Below are 17,462 nucleotides of genomic sequence, written 5' to 3'. Positions count from 1 at the left end.
ACCTATACTTTTATTCTCTTTTGATGACCTGGCGCGGGTAAATTTACTAATAAAGAAGATCTAGGAAGAGAAGGAGAGATTCTAGTAGGAAGGAAACATAAAAAGGGCCTTTCTCCTTTTAGGACCAAAAACCTAAGATATATAAACTAAAGCGAGGGTACAAGGTCTTTGTCAAACTCCAATTCTCTCTCAAAATGCAAAAGCAGCATAAACGCCGTAAGCGGGTTAGAAATATTTCATGTACCAGAGAAAAAATCGAAGTTCCAGATTTGACTAGCAATTTTCTAGATGAAGTGTTATGTTCAATAATCTCTTTTCTTCCCACTAACGAAGCAGTAGCAACCAGTGTGTATTCCAAACGTTGGAGATTCCAATGGAAATCATTATCTCGTCTTTCTTTTGATCTTAGGAATATTTCATGTACCAGAGAAAAGAACGAAGCTCTAGATTGAACTTTTAAAAAAAGAAAAAAGACTCGAGGGGATTTCACGTACTTGTGATAAAAATGTTGGATTTTGCATCTGTTACTGCTACTGTTTTCTAGAATAATTAGTTGTTTAGTTTTAGAAGGAGTCTGCTAGAAGATTCAGAATTTTAATTATAGTAAGAGTTTAGTAATTTAGTTGTAGGAGGAGTTACTACTTTATTTATTTGGCTATTTAAAGCCCTATGATTAATAAAATTTTAGAGACAATTTTTCAATCGTATTTTCAACCTTCTTGCTGCTTGCATATTTTTCTAAAATCCATAACAGTGGTATCAGAACCTCCATTGATCTTGACGGATCTCTGAATTCGCTGAAAAACAATCAATTTCAACCACTTTTAAACCATACGCATTTTTACCCATACCGATTTTTAACCAAATTTTTAACAATGGCAAGCAACGATCTCTCTTTGAATACCCCACAAACTTTCACTGGTGAAAACTATCAGATTTGGTCAATGAAGATGAAATCTTATCTTGAAGCTTATGATCTATGGGAAGTTGTAATGGAAGACAAACTTATACAATCACTTCCTGTAAATCCTACCCTTGCCCAAATCAAAGCTCATTCAGATGAGAAAACCAAAAAATACAAAGCCAAAACTATAATTCAAAATTCAGTTGCAGATTCAATCTTCTCTAAAATCGTTGCATGTGAGACAGCAAAAGAAGCTTGGGAAACACTCAAACAGGAGTATCAATGAAATGAACGAGGCAGACAAAATCAGATTTTAAATTTGAAAAGCGATTTTGAATCTCTTAGAATGCAAGATGATGAGACCATCGCTAATTATTCTGACCGAATTTCTTTAATTGTCAATAAAATCAGGTTATTTGGCTAGGATTTCAAATATGACAGGATAGTTGAAAAAGTTCTTGTGACAATTCCCGAGAGATTTGAATCCAAAATTTCCTCTCTAGAAGAGTCTAAAGATCTCTCTACCATCTCATTTGCAGAATTAATAAGTGCTCTTCAAGCACAAGAGCAAAGAAGGGCCTTCAGACAAGACAAAGTTACTGAGGGTATTTTTTATGCGAAACACCAAAAAGAAAAAGTCGATTATCCTTATTGCAAATATTGCAAAAAGAAAACACACTTAGAAAAATTTTGTTGGTGGAGACCTGATGCATTATGTGAAAATTGCAAACAAAAAGGCCATGTTACAAAAGTGTGCAAGTTCAAAGATGCTCATGCACAAGCACTAATAGCAGAAGAAGGAATTGAGGATGACCTTCTTTAGACTGCAGCAACAGAAGCAAAGAGAAGTGTTGGATTTTGCATTTGTTACTGCTACTGTTTTCTAGAAAAATTAATTGTTTAGTTTTAGGAGGAGTCTACTAGAAGATTCAGAATTTTAATTATAGTAAGAGTTTAGTAATTTAGTTGTAGGAGTAGTCTACTACTTTATTTATTTAACTATTTAAAGCTCTATGATTAATAAAATTTTAGAGACAGTTTTTCAATCCTATTCTCAACCTTCTTACTGCTTGCATATTTTTCTAAAATCCATAACAAAAAATTCCGAAGGGTGGAATTACTTATCGAATTCAAGAATGTATTCTTGGAAAAGTATTATACCGAGAAGCATATTCCATGGGGAATTTCTTCAAGTGATGGAGCTAAATGAATATTTAGTAAGAGATGCTTCACCCTTTAAAGGTTGCGTCAATGTTAAAACCCTAAAACTCACAGCTTGTTATTTTAGCACATCAATCCTAATCGACATCCTTGAGAAATATTGTGAGTTGTTGGAGAATTTGAGCCTTCGTGCTTGTTACTGCTACTATAGTAATCTGACAAGAAACTCAAGTTATTAGAGATTGATCAAATAAAAGTAAGGAATTTTGCCTAATTTCTGAAAGCCTAGCTAAGTTGGTGTTGGAAAACTTTTTATCTTATTCTTCCGCAGAAGAATCTTGTTAAGAACCCGAATTCACTGACACAAAGTAAACGAGGGAAAGGATAGGTTTAATTCATAAACTCAAATAGTCAATCATTACAATAACAGAACTAGAACTAAGAAGGAGATTCAGAAAAGAAGGATAGAGAGAGCCGAGGGAGAACAGAAAGAGATAATCCAGAGAAACGGAGACGAGAGGAAACAGAATTCTCAACAATACGCGTAATCCCAAAATCACTAACTTCTACTATTTTAATAGAATAGTTCTTGGGCTCACTACTCAACCCGGATCCCAAATTAGTCTGACCATAATGCTTGTTCTCGGCCCAATAGCTATTTGTGCGTTGATATCCTTATTGAGATGTGGTTGATTCATAACAAATCTCATATATACTATCCAACTCTTCGCGTCTTTCAGACAAACAACCTGGACTTGCTCGATCAGTGGGGCACTGGTTGTGGCAATATTTTTAAAAATTGGACAAATGTCCTTTCAAGTGGCAATGAAGAGATGAGTGTTGCAATCTTGCATGGGAAATTCAAGACAAGTGTTCATGCTCTAAGACTCTTTAAGACTATAAACAGGATTCAAATTAGCTATCAAGATAGAGCATCTTTACCTTTGCCTTTCCGTTCCTCTTCAGCTTCCTTTTCTTTCCTTCTCAAAATTTTGTAGTCTACTTTCTTTGTTCCCCTCTTTTAATAGATGGATTTATTATTAATATTTTGTTGATTCCTATATCCTTTAAATAAATAGAGATGGGCTTGTTTAATCCTGAGAAAATATTTCACATTGCTGAAATAATTTCTTAGGACAGTGCCCAGCACGACTCAAGCCAATTCATGTATCTGCTTACAAATAATATTATTGCAGTATTAATGTTGTTATTTTCCCCCATCATTTCCCTACAATCTAAGAAACTATGGCAAGTAATGCTACTACGAAAATTTTTGATGGTGCTACCAATTTTGGTGTTGTCTCCGCTGTTACTGCTCCAGCTGTCCTGCAAGATATCCATGGTGTTGCAAATACGTTATTGCATCCACAACTTTGGCAGACACTAATGTCAAAACACAGGTATGTGAATAGACATGGTTACATATCCAATGCTAATATTAAAACCTTCAAGAAAAATGCACCTCAATGCAAGAGAAGAGTTGGGATAATTGATAATCTCGCTAAGTCAAAATTAAATTTGACTAAAGTGGATAATATAATTGTTGCGGTCATTTCTCAAATAAATAATATTGTCAATGTGAGAAATAGGGTGATAGACTCCGGTGCTACTAGGCACATTTGTGCAAACAAAAATAAATTTTTGTTTTACACCCAAATTGAGGAAGGAGAAGAAACTATTTATCTTAGTGACTCAAGGACAACTCGCGTTCTTGGGAATGAAAAAATTCTTCTCAAACTCACATCTCGTAAAACTCTAGCATTGAGTGGTGTATTGCATGTTCCTAATATACAAACCAATTTGGTTTCTGTGGGATTATAAGAAAAAATTGGAGTGAAAGTTTCTTTCGAGAATAATGAGGTCGTATTGACCAAAAATAATATTTTTGTGGGCAATGGATATTGTAACCATGGTTTATTTGTGCTTAATATTTTTTATACTAGATATAAAAATACATCTTTTTCTGCTTATATGGTTGAGTCAATTTCTTTATGGCGTGCTAGACTAGGACCTCTTAATATCGCATATATAAGAAAAAATGCAGTCACTAGGATTAATATCTGGTTTATACTCAAATAATACTGACAAATGTGAAACATGTGCTGAAGTTAAAAGTACTAGAAAGACTTGTTTTTCTTTAAATAGAGAAACTGAATTGTTATCTTTAATTCACACTGATTTAGGTGATTTGAAGTAGACTATGACTAGAGGTGGTAAAAGATATTATGTGATTTTTATTGATGATTTTTCTAGATATACTAAGTTGTATTTTCTTAGAAATAAAGATGATGCATTTAGTGCTTTTATTTCTTATAAAATTGAGGTTTAAAATCAACTTAGTAGAAAAATCAAGAGAACTAGATCTGATAGAGGTGGAGAATATTTATCTTTAAATATTTTTTGCGAAAAGAATGGAATAATTCATGAAGTAACTCCGCCTTATTCACATGAGTCAAATGGAGTAACTGAAAGGAAAAATAGAACATTAAAATAGATGATGAACTCTATGTTAGTTAGTTCTAATGCTCTTGACAATTTATGGGGTGGAGTTATTTTATCTGCATGTTACTTACAAAATAGAATACCACATAGAAAAACTAGCAAAATTTCGTATGAATTATGGAGGAGTTATAAACCTAACTTGAAATATTTAAAACTGTGGGGGTGCCTTGCTAAAGTCCTTTTGCCTGAACCTAAAAAGAGAAAAATAAGTTCTAAAACTGCTGATTGCATGCTTATTGGATATGCAGAACATAGTGTTGCATATAGATTTCTTATTTTAAAAAGTGATGTGCTTGATTGCAATACAATAATTGAGACAAAGAATGATGAGTTCTTTGAATATATTTATCCATGGTCTGATAAAATTTCTCATACACCTGTTGAAACAAATAGTGAAATTACCTCTAATGAGGAACTGAGAAGTAGTGAAAGGCCTAGGAAAGAATATTTTTCTTATGGAAATGATTTTCAAACTTTTCTTGTCGATAATGAACCATAAAATTATTTTGAAGTTATATCTTCTTCAGATGCTAAATATTGGAAAGAGCCAATAAAAGTTGAAATCGATTATATTTTGAATAATAACACATGAATTTTAACTGATTTACCTCCTCGTACAAAGCCTATTGGTTGTAAATGGATTTATTTTTTAAAAATAATCATGATGGATCTTTAGATAAATATAAAGCTCGGTTAGTAGCAAAAGGATTTTCTCAAAAATAAAATATAGATTATTTTGATAGATTTGCACTACTGACTAGAATTTTTTCTATTCGAGTTTTAATTACATTAGCTTCAATCCGTAAGCTTTTTATCCACCAAATGGATGTCAAAATAGCTTTTTTAAATAGTGATTTAGAAGAAGAAATTTATATGATTCAACCTGAAGGCTGTGTCATTCCTGGACAAGAAAATAAAGTTTATAAATTAATTAAATCACTTTATGGCCTTAAACAAGCTCCTAAGCAGTGGTATGAGAAATTTAAACAAGTCTTACTAAGTGAGAGACTGTTTTTCTTCAGTTGAGATGGATAAATGTGTTTATACTAAAGTGATAAACAATGATTATGTGATAATATGTTTGTATGTTGATGACATGCTTATATTTGGTACTGGTTTAATTATTGTGTAAAGTACTAAATTATTTTTCTGCTAATTTTGATATGAAAGATCTGGGTGAAGTAAATACAATATTGGGAGTTAAAGTTATAAAGAGTGAAGATAGAATAATGTTGTCACAAGAACATTATGTTGAGAGACTTCTTAAGGAGTTTGAATATTTTAATAACACATATGTGAGCACTCCTTTTGATGCCAACTCTCAATTGAAAAAGAATAATGGTGATTCAGTTGCTCAGTCTAAATATGCGCAGATTATTGGGAATCTGATGTATTTAATAAATTATACAAGGCTTGATATAGCCTATGTTGCGTGTAGACTGATTAGATATACTCATAATCCCAACAGAGATCATTGGTCTGCATTAGATAGACTAATGCAATATTTGAGAGGAACCATGAATTATGGTATCCTATATAGTGGATTTTCTTCTACCTTAGAAGGGTATAGTGATGCAAACTGGATCTCTGATTCACCTGAGACAAAATCCACTAGTGGTTATGTATTCACCCTTGGTGGTGGTGCAATATCGTGAAAATCAGCTAAACAGACGATCACTGCTAGATTGACTATGGAATCAGAGTTTGTAGCTTTGGAGTTAGCTGGTTCTGAGGATGAGTGGCTAAGAAACTTCTTAGCTAATATCTCTTTAATAAAGGACGTATTGCTTCCTGTATCTATACACTATGATTGTCAAGAGGTAATAGCTATAGCAAAGAATAAATTTTATAATTGTAAAAGTAGACACATAAAATTGAGACATGATGTCATAAAACAGTTGTTGAGAGATGGAATAATTTCCATTGACTATGTGAAGTTAGAGATAAATTTGGCTTATCCTCTGACTAAACATGTGGGAAGAAAATTAATTATCTAAACCTCAAAAGAGATGGGGTTAAGGCTGAAATATTGTCAATAGAGATGGTAACCCAACCCATGTGATTGGAGATCCCATGAAGTAAGTTCATATGGGTAATAACAAGTCGATATTGGCACTGAAGCACTAAAAGAGAGTGCTTGACTGCTACTAATTAAGAGACTGAATTATAACTCTTAATAAAATTCATATTCCTTATGGATGGTGTATTTAAAAGAAGTATACACTTGATGAATTCACCTATATGAGAGTGGAGTGGGCCGCTCCTATGAGATTTTGGCTTAGTCTCTAGTGCTCACATGAATAACCAGGCACGCATATGGCCAATTGGGCGTAAAACTGCGTTGAACAGCAAAATTATCGGGGTTAAAATGTGATTGATAAAATCTCTGACTTACAATAAGAATTATTGATTCATAGAAATATTATATTTTACCAGTAATTCTGTGAGTTAAATTTTATTGGTCTAAGTTTAGTTCATAGTCCAGAAGACACCAAACATATTACATTTGGACCATACAAATCCAGCAAATCCTATTATTCTATTTTTGTTTTTATTATTTTGAAAATATGTGGGGATTATCGTAGTATTTTTAAAATAAATGAGTAGTGTCATGCCTTAAACCAAGTATCACTATGCATAGAAAGAAACATTGGAGTGACAATTTATAAAGGGAATTAAGGACAAGCGTATGGACACTTGTCTATATTTAAAACTATTTATAAGCCTATAAATAGGCACTCGTTCCCTAATGATGATGCAACAGAATTGCTTCCTATTTCTACTTCTTCTGTCCCTTACGCCTCTGTTCTTTCTTTCCTTTATCTTTCTTTCCAATTTAGTTGGTCTTATTCTTTTTTCTTATTTGTTGGATTTGAAAATTTAATTTTGTTGATTCATGTATCCTCTAAATAAATAGAGACGGGCTTGTTTAATCCTGGGAAAATATTTCACATTGTTGAAATAGTTTCTTAAGACAGTGCCCAGCACGACTCAAGTCAATTCGTGTAGCTGCTTATAAATAATATTATTGAAATATTATTATCGTTATTTTCCGATGTCATTTTCTTTCCATCCTATTACATTTGGACCATGCAAATCCAGCAAGTTGTTAATTCTTTCATTCCTTTATTCTTTTCCTATAAAGTTTTGAAAATATGTGAGAATTGTGAAGGTATTTTCAAAAATTGGACAAATATCCTTCTAAGTGGCAATGAAGAGATGAGTGGGGCAATCTTGCATGAGAAATTCAATTGTCATGCTCTAACACTCTCTTAAAGCCTATAAATAGGCATTAAACTTAGCCATCAAGATAGAGCATCTTTACCTTTGCCTTTCCGTTCTTCTTCAGCTTCATTTTCTTTCCTTCCCAAAATTTTGTAGTCTACTTTCTTTGTTCCCCTTTTTTAATAGTTGGACTTATTATTAATATTTTGCTAATTCATGTATCCTTTAAATAAATAGAGATGGACTTGTTTAATCCTGGAAAAATATTTCACATTGTTGAAATAGTTTCTTAGGACAGTGCCCAACACGACTCAAGCCAATTCGTGTATCTGCTTACAAATAATATTATTGCAGTATTATTGTTGTTATTTTCCCATATCATTTCCCTACACTGGTAGTGTTTGAGAGTAAGATATTTTCTCTTTATCATTTAATACTAATATTCATATCCATATGAGTCAGCATATACCTGCACGTGTCGAGAAACTGGTATATAATATATTTTTGAAGAAAAAAGAAAGAAATAAGGAGATCTATGAGTATTATTTATTTAACTTGCTTTATTTAGCTCCTTACCTGTGTATTCTCCATGTATCCGACTCTGACTTTCCCTGTAATCTTGGTTGGTTAATCAGAACGTGGATTTTTGCAAGGAATTCATGTTCTTCCTTTGGCTGATTAATTATTCCTTGTAGAAGTCGTCAATATTTGATGTGCAACTGTTGAAAGTTCTCTGAGGACCAAAATAGTTGTGAGCCCCTAATAGCCCTATGTATGTTTTAACCAACTAATATTTAATTGCTTTGGTCTATTTGGAACGCATTACAGAGCATGACATGCTCCCACACTGTATAGCTAGGCAGAGACAACAATTGTTGCTGGTATTCTATGTGATCAATTTGAATCGGTACGGAGTTCAAGAAAAAAATATTTTTAAAAATTGCGGTCTAAAATAGCCTATTCAGTATTTGATACCCGCATTAGAGCCGATTATATCCGGATTCGCGCCGCGGAAAATCCATTTAAGAGGGAAATGTTCCCTAACAAGGTTTTTTCCATACTCTGGGGTCGAACCTGAGCCCTCTGGTTAAGGGTGAAGGTATCATATCCATCCCACCACAACCCATGCCGGTCTTCGTCACCATAGTAAACAAGAAAAAGTTAGAATTTAATTCTTTACTTTTAAAACCTTACAAAGTATAGTACGTGTGATTAAATATCTCCCTTTAAAATGTCATTTCTGTATAGTACGCGTGAGGAGAAAATACTTATATTGCGTGTATTTTCACTTCCACACCTGCAAAATACAATTGCTGGGTAATTAGATTCTTCATCACCACACTAATTGAATCTAATTCTTACTTTAAAGACATTTTAAAGTATATTCCGCGTGTATTTTTGCTTCCACAACTACGGAATACAGTTGATGGATAATTTGATTATTCGTCACCATAGCAAATCATGTTATAATAATATGATATATCGATCTGCCCTAGGTCATAGGACTTAAAACGTACTTTCTTAACAAGCAAAATTTCTCCAGTCTATTTGTAATAAGTTTCAATGCAGTTTTTTTTTCTTTTTTAATTAAACCATCCACCCAGGTTTTAACACCTGTGGTGATGGGGTTTGGCATTGACCCCTACCTTTTTTATTTGATAGCAAAATATTACAAAGAGAGACATAAACCAAAACCTCCGGTAAAGAAGAAAGCCAAGAAACAAAATGGAGCAAAGACATTCAGCTTTAGCATTAGAGGAGCTACTGAAGGGTCTGATATTAGCAACACTGTAGCTCCTCGTTAGTTGTCTATGGTGGTTCAAAGAACCAACTAGCATGTTTTTTTGCTCTAACCCTGAAGGTTGGGACTTGCATTCTGTCCATTCTTAAGTGGTCCTCTAACCTCGTTTGGAAGATCTTGCTCGTTTAAGAAAGTCACCTTCTCAGTAATAGTAGTAGCATATTTGGATAATGAGTCTGCGACCTCATTTCCTTTCCTGTAACAGTGCTTAACAGTGATCCCATGAAGTTGAACTTTATGTTGTATCTGGTCAACATCATTCTATAATTTCCATGGATCTTTATACTTCCCTAATATCATGTTGACAACTAGCATCGAATCCAATTCCAGTATGTAATTAAAACAATTTTGGTCACAACACCAAAGAGTCCCCTGAAGTGCAGCTTGAACCTCAGAGTAGTTGTTAGTTGAGAATTGAATTGGGGAGGCAAAGGCCATGACCAGTTGTCCAGTTCTTTTCCTAACAATACCACCAGCTCCTGCTTTGTTAATACTCTCCATGTAGCTTCCATCTGTATTCAATTTACAAGTGTTACCTTCTGGACTGTTCCATGTAACCATGGTACTTGTGAGTTTTGGTCTATAGGATTCCACCACTTGGCAAACTTTGCCACATTGTTGCAAGTACTAATTCCAGCAAATTCCTACTTCTTGACTTTTACCTATTAGTCTCCCGTTTTAGGAGGAATGACAGTTAAAAGTTATGTGAGTTTGGTTTTGATAATTTGTCAAAATTCATGAAAGAATCAGATAAAGATCCTGATACAATTAGTTCCTTTGCACTCATTGTAACTACTCAGATGTCAGAAATCAGATAAGGAAACTGTATATGGTCGAAATAGATTTCGGCTTTCTTACGTTCGAGCGAGTTCGAGTGTTAAAAAGTCGGAATGAGATTTTGGGAGTAAGCTCTGAGGTCGGTACTAACGAACCTCGAGCCCGAAGGTCGCTCGAGGAGGCGGCTCGATAATCCTATCGAGCCCATGATCGAATCGATCCGCAAGGCACTGCTTCGAGGTCGGAAATGTGCGACGCCCATCTCGAAGGTCGAACTCGATCCATGACCGAAGGGCCCGCCCCAGTAATGAGTTCGAGCTAGTATCGAGCTCACACACAAGAGTCGTTGCAACTGCACCAAGAGAGAGAATATTGGCGGGAATCAAGGAAGAGACAAGTCATCATGGGCGTTCCACTATATGTTTTATTTTATTATTTTTTTTGTAATGACCCTCTTCTATAAAAGGGGGAGGATTGCAATAGACAGAGAGGCTCTGAGACAAAAAGACATCTCTCTGCGCTTGTTTTATTTGATCTTATTCAATTTCTCTGTTCATCATTTTCTATCCTCACAGTCAAAATACTTGTATTGTTATTTTTGTATCAAAGGATATTACGTACCCTTAGAACCATACACAAATCTAACGTTATCCGATTTTTCCGGTAAACAGGAATAACAGAGGGAACATATAGGAATGGTTCCTCAGGTCATCGTACAAGTCAACTCTACAATTGTTAAAGTTGTTGCACTGTACTCGCAATAATACATCAGCACTGTTGAAGCTTGCTAGAGACCGAACACTCCCTTGCATCATATCTTATGACTTCACACATATACTATCAACATGATGCAAGGTTTTGACTCAACACTTGCAAACCTAAATATTCATTCTCTCAAGTGTGCACCCGCCCTTACTTCCTCAAGTGCATTAAGGAATAAAAAAACTACAAAAAAGGACCAGATCCCAGCATTGATTATGTCTTACGTCCTTGAGTATTGTTGTGTCTTTCTCTTATGTTACTTGTAATTCCTACACAGCTTTTTAGATGCATTCAATTGGACATCATTTAAACCATTATTGCTTTCGGTTGTTTGACTAGAGTTAGTCAAGAGTGTGACTTTATACTAGAGTTATTACAAAGGGCTTACAATAAAGCTATTGTAAGGGGTGAGGGATTAACAGTTTAATTCCTAGAGTGCAATAGGTTGTAATCTGAAGTTTGCTCAGTTAGTGAAGTTGAAATCCTACTAGGGTAGGTCATGGTTTTTAATCCCGTGAGTTAGGAGTTTTTCATGTAAATATTGTGTGTTCTTTATTTACTGTTGTTTACTGTGGAAACTGATAGAGAATCGGGTTCTCTATATAGATTGGTGGTGTAATGACCCAACCGGTCATTTTAACTTTTAGAACCTTGTTCCTTAAAATAAAACTTCTCATATGTGCTTTTAATGATTTATGACTTGCGGGGATGTTTGGTTCGGGATTTGGAAGTGTTTGGGTTGTAATCGGAACACTTGGTTTCTTAAGTTGGCTTTAAAAGGACAAGTTTGACTTCGGTCAATAATTTTGAGAAAATGACCTCGGAATAGAATTTTGACGATTCCAACAGCTCTGTATGGTGATTTTGGACATAGGAGCGTATTCAGAATTATATTTGGAAGTCTGTAGTTAAATTAGGTTTGAAATGACTAAAATAGGAATTTAAGTTTGGAAGTTTGACCGGGGAGTTGACTTTTTGATATCGGGATCGAAATCCAGTTCCGAAACTTTTTATAGCTCTATTATGTCATTTATGACTTGTGTGCAAAATTTGAGGTCAATCGGAGTTGATTTGATAGGTTTCGACATCGAATGTAGAAGTTGGAAATTCTAAGTTTCATTAAGCTTGAATTGGAGCGTAATTCGTGGTTTTAACGTAATTTTAGGTGATTTGAGGTTTCAAATAAGTTCGTATGATATTTAGGACTTGTTGGTATATTTGGTTGAGGTCCCGAGGGCCTCGGGTGAGTTTCGGATGGTTAACGGATCAAAAGTTGGACTTAAAAAGCTGCTGCAATTTTTCCTTTTGCTGGATATTCTGGGGTGTGATCGAGCCCAGATATCGAACCCAGGGTCGACGGCCTGAGTCGAAGCCAGGGACGAGGCTCAATATCGAAGCCACGATCGAAGGTCCAACTCGAGGGCCATGATCGAAGGCAAGGCTCGAGGGCTAGGATCGAGGGTTACAATCGAAGGCACATGCTCGATGCCCTGATCGAGGCCATGACCGGTCCCAGGATCGAGGCCATGACCGAAGCCCAGGCTCGAGGACCACGATGGAAGCCACGATTGAGGCCCAATTTCGAAGGCTGCCTAGGCAGATTTATAAAATAGGGCATCCGCCCCATTTGCCATTTCTGACGAGCTTGAGCTTGAGCTTGAGCAGAGGCGACTTTTGACAGATTTTCAAGGGAAAGACATTGGGGTAAGTGATTCTAACTCGGATTTGGTCTATATACACAAATATATCATTATTTTCACCATTTAATTAGTGTTTTGAGATTGAAATTTGGGAAATTTTTAGAAATCTCCATAGAATCGAATTTTTGAGATTTCGGTATCAATTTGGAGTCGGATTTGAGTGAAACTAGTATGGTTGGACTCGTAATTGAATGGGTTGTCGGATTTCGTAACTTTTGCTAGATTCCGAGATGTGGGCCCCACAAACGAATTTTTAATTAATTTCGGGATTTTTATTGAAAAATGTAGTATTTTCTTATAGAATTGATTCCTATAAATTTTAGTTATTGTATCGAATTATTTTTGGTTAGATTCGAGTCAATCGAAGTTGGATAATCGAGAAAAAGGCCTACTAGTGGATTAAATTGGAGTAAGACGAGGTAAATCTCTTGTCTAATCTTATGAGGGAAAAATAACCTCATAGGTGATTAAATTAAATAATTATTGCTAATCGCGGGAGCTACGTACGCACGAGTGGACGAGAGTCAGTGCGTAACTACTATTAATGCTAAAGTTCGGGTAGTTTAGGACTCAAAGCATGAATTAATTGTGTAAAATATATTCTTTATTTAATTAAACTAATATATATATATATATATTGTGAATTGTTAGATAAAAAAATATTAAAGGATGGAAATCCCATATGCTTAAATTTTCTGTTTAAATTAATTAATTGATAAAAAGAAATTTGTCCATCTTCTCGAATTGATCTTAATAAATATACTCTCTTTCTGGAGGTACATAAGAAAATATTCTCCTTTCTTGTGGAGCGGGCCGAACGCCTCGGCAGGATAGATGCATCTATGGATCGTGCCGCACATCCCTCGGCAGTGTACACGACACTCTGGATCGGGCTGTACGACCTAGGCAGAAATCGTACTTAATAATAATAATTACACGATACTTGGACAGTTTATTGCAGCTTGTAAAGCTATTTGATAAATTGAAAAATTAATGAAATTGAATTGCAGCTAGTAAAGCTATTTGATAAATTGAAAATTTTATTGAAATTGAAGGATTTAATTAATAGATTGGAAATTATTGCATTTGAAGGATTTTTATTATTTCTGCTAATTGAATAAAATTATTGTTAACTCTGTGAATCATGTTGATTTGAATAATTACAATTTATTCCATTTATTATTGTTGACCCTTAGTGAGTGTCAAAGTCGGTCATCTCGTCTCTACCACTTCGAGATTAGGCTTGATATTTACTGGGTACACGTTATTTACGTACTCATGTTACATTTGCTGTACTTTTTGTGCAGGAATAATATACACGGTAAATAGTAATAACATAAGAGAGTAACAACCACAACAAATTTTTTCCACACTCAAATGAGGGAAAAGGTGAAAAACAACATGATATGAAAAATTAATGAAAGAAAATATAGTTTTTGGTGGGACAATTGGTCCGGAAAAGGAGCTCTAGCCAAACAATTTCCAGATAGAAGAAAGAGTAAGACTACAATAGTAAGGGAGTTCATCATAGAGGGAAAATGGGACATGGAAAAACTGAAAAATACACTCAATGAGCAGACAACTACTCTAATAAGTGAAATAGAAATTGGAAACCAAAACATAGAAGACTGTGATGTTTGGGATGCTTCTACAGACGGTCATTACTCCAACAAAAGTGCTTGGCAACTAATTAGGAACAAGAATCCAAAGAATGCTGCTTTAAATAACACGTGGCACAACAACATTTCCTTCAAAAAATTTCATTCTTGGCCCAGAGACTTTACCTTGGTAAGCTTCCTTTTGATGAGATTATTTCTAATTTTGGTAACCATATTGTTTCTAGATGCATCCGAGAGAGAAGACACAATCCAACATGTCTTCATTGAGGGTGATGCCGCTCAATTTCTCTGGAATATCTTCGGTGCGCCTTTGGGATTTAAGCATGAACGCTGGAATATTAGAAGCATCTTCAAAACGTGGCGGGAAGTAGGGTATATAAACTGAGCCGGAAAATCATATCAAACCGAAAAGTCAAACCAAATCGATTACAAAACCTCGATGAGGTTTGGTTTGATTTGGTTTGGTATTGAGTAAACAAACCCGAACCACACCGACATATAAATATATAAATTTATATATACTTTTAAGACTTTATATAGAATTTTTTTTTTTTTAAATGCCTATAAATATTTTGGATTCTCTTATGGGATGTAATATTTAATAGAACATGAAGTACTCTATTTTTATTAACTTTAAATAATATGTTGTATAATCACTTGCTTATCAAGTATTATTGAAATATGTTTATCTCTTCGTTTTTCCATATTCATATGTCAAGATCTATTAGATTCTTATATCTTTTTTTGAATTTGAAGTGGTATTTCGATAATTGAAAATTAAATAGAACATATCATTATTTAGGTATCATACTTATTTTTATATTTAATTTTTAAATTCGGATAACTTTGAAAATGTACATCAACGAAAATTTATTGTGAGACAACTAAAAAAATAATTATCATGTGCTACTAAGAAAATTCTCCCATAAGAATATTTTAATGGATTATATGTTTGTCAATTTTTTAAACTTTATTAAACATATATTTACTTATCAAAAATTTAACAAAGTAAGATTGACATATTATTCATGTAACAAAAAATCCGAAAATCCGACGAAACCGAACAAATTCAAACTGATATAGTTGGTTTGATTTTGTTTTAATAAAACCGAACCAACCCGGTCCATGTACACCCCTAGTGGGAAGTACAGGCAAAGAACAATATACACAAATTCATACTCTATGTTGTATCGTTAGCAATATGTTGGGAAATATGGAGAAGTTGGTGTTATTCTTGGTGAGGAAAATGGAGCAACAAATAAGCTGGACCATACAGGCAACCTTGAATATGGCCTTCCCCGGTTGCAATACAGCAGGGACTTGGCCTATTTTTTGCGAAGAAGTGGAGCTATGGAGACCAACTCCCATAGTGAAACAAGTTATTTGGCAGAAGCCTCCCACTAGAAAAATTAAAGTCAACACCGATGGAAGTTTTGTCAAAGAAACTAGAAGAGCATGTATAGGAGGATCCGTAAGGAACGACCAAGGAAATCTGATTATGGCATTTTCTTTACCAGTTCAGAGCAACAACAACAATATCACCGAAGCCATGGCTGCGAAGGTGGGTATATAGTGGTGCATACAGCGAGGGTATAAGGACATCTATCTGGAGATCGACTCACAGATAGTTGTCAATATGCTCTTAGATAGAAGCACCAACAATCTCAAAATGAAGAGACTCATTGAAGAGATTGCCGATATGATGAGCCAAGCAGAAGTAATATTTCGCATTGTTACAGAGAAGCTAATCAAGTGGTTGATATGTTGGCCAAAAACGCTACGACTAGTGGAATCACTGTCTTCTTCTACTCTTTCCAACAACTACCAGGAAATGTAAAAGGGCCTTTTCAACTAGATAAGTGGCAACTTCCTAGTTTTAGAACTAGATATGACAAAGCTAATTTTTTTAATAAGTTGAACCATTTACTGTAGAAAATGAGAGGTATATGTATAGTAGTTAACCGCTCATGTATTTGAAGATTGGCTTAGGTTAATCTTGTATTACTTCTCGATATCAGGTCCATGTCCGCCTCCTTTGTACTTACACTATTGTTTTGTAGGAATAGACATGGTAGGGTCTAGCCAAACCCCCCAACACCACAGGAGGTGACAACCTGGGTGATTGGCTTTAATTAATATAAAAATAAAAACTTGGAAGCTGTTCTTATAAATTTAGGTAAATACACCAATTTTAGAACTTAAAAAAAGCAAACAGGCCATCGTCTAAGTAATTTGAGTTCACCACTTTGCATCTGGATTGGATAATAATGCCATAAGTAGCGAATCTAGAATTTAGTTTGAGTTGTGTTACACTACTAAAAATTATGTAGCTAAACAGAAAAATTCGTCGCTAATCTCATTTAGCGATGGATTATCAATGGATTATCAAGAAATTCTGCTAGCTAGGAGCGTTTTAGCGACAGATTAGCGACGATGTTCGTAGCCAATTGCAGTTTATTTTGTAGTGTTAAGTGTGCGAACAAAGTCCCACAGTGATAGTGAAAAGATCGAAAGCCTACATATAAGGTGTAGGGATCTCTTGATGGTGTGAGGCCTTTGAGGAAAACCTTGCGGGCTTAGCCCAAAGCGGACAATATCACATTATATTAAGAGTATCATTGGTGCGGGCGGTGCGCACACAAGAAAAGGCTTGTTGCGTACTTCAGTTGCCATATCGTTGCGTACTTTAGTTGCTATAATACTCTAACAATCGTGGTAGTGGGCCACTTGGAACTTAGTTCGAGGGGAGATTGTTGGGGGTGCGAACAAAGTCTCACATTGGTAGTTGAAAAGTTTGGGAGCATACATATAAGGTTTTCGGGCTTGGCCTAAAACGGAAAATATCATATCATATTAAGAGTATCTTTGGGCTGGTTTAGCCCAAAGAGATCTAACTTTATCTATACTTTATTTTTCGCCATAAATCCTGTTTCAATAACTTTCGTACTTGCCAATTTTTTTGCAGTGTATGACACTAGTTTAAACTGATTTAATTCAAAGTATGAAAAGAA

At 34.8% G+C, this 17,462-nt stretch overlaps 1 protein-coding gene across 1 annotated transcript; it reads right to left on the bottom strand.

Annotated features, from left to right (window-relative positions):
* Positions 1-9,641: 9,641 nt before the first annotated feature.
* Positions 9,642-10,154, bottom strand: LOC138892032 (uncharacterized). Its single transcript, XM_070175723.1, has 2 exons — positions 9,880-10,154; positions 9,642-9,789 (listed from the first exon to the last, which is right to left on the bottom strand). The coding sequence occupies exons 1-2, from the start codon at positions 10,152-10,154 to the stop codon at positions 9,642-9,644; spliced, it is 423 nt and encodes a 140-aa protein (XP_070031824.1).
* Positions 10,155-17,462: the final 7,308 nt, after the last annotated feature.

Source organism: Nicotiana tomentosiformis, chromosome 5, assembly GCF_000390325.3.
Source record: "Nicotiana tomentosiformis chromosome 5, ASM39032v3, whole genome shotgun sequence".
NCBI classification, from domain to species: domain Eukaryota; kingdom Viridiplantae; phylum Streptophyta; class Magnoliopsida; order Solanales; family Solanaceae; genus Nicotiana; species Nicotiana tomentosiformis.
Note: the sequence above shows the minus strand (reverse complement) of the source record. Positions and strands in the feature narration are given on the sequence as shown.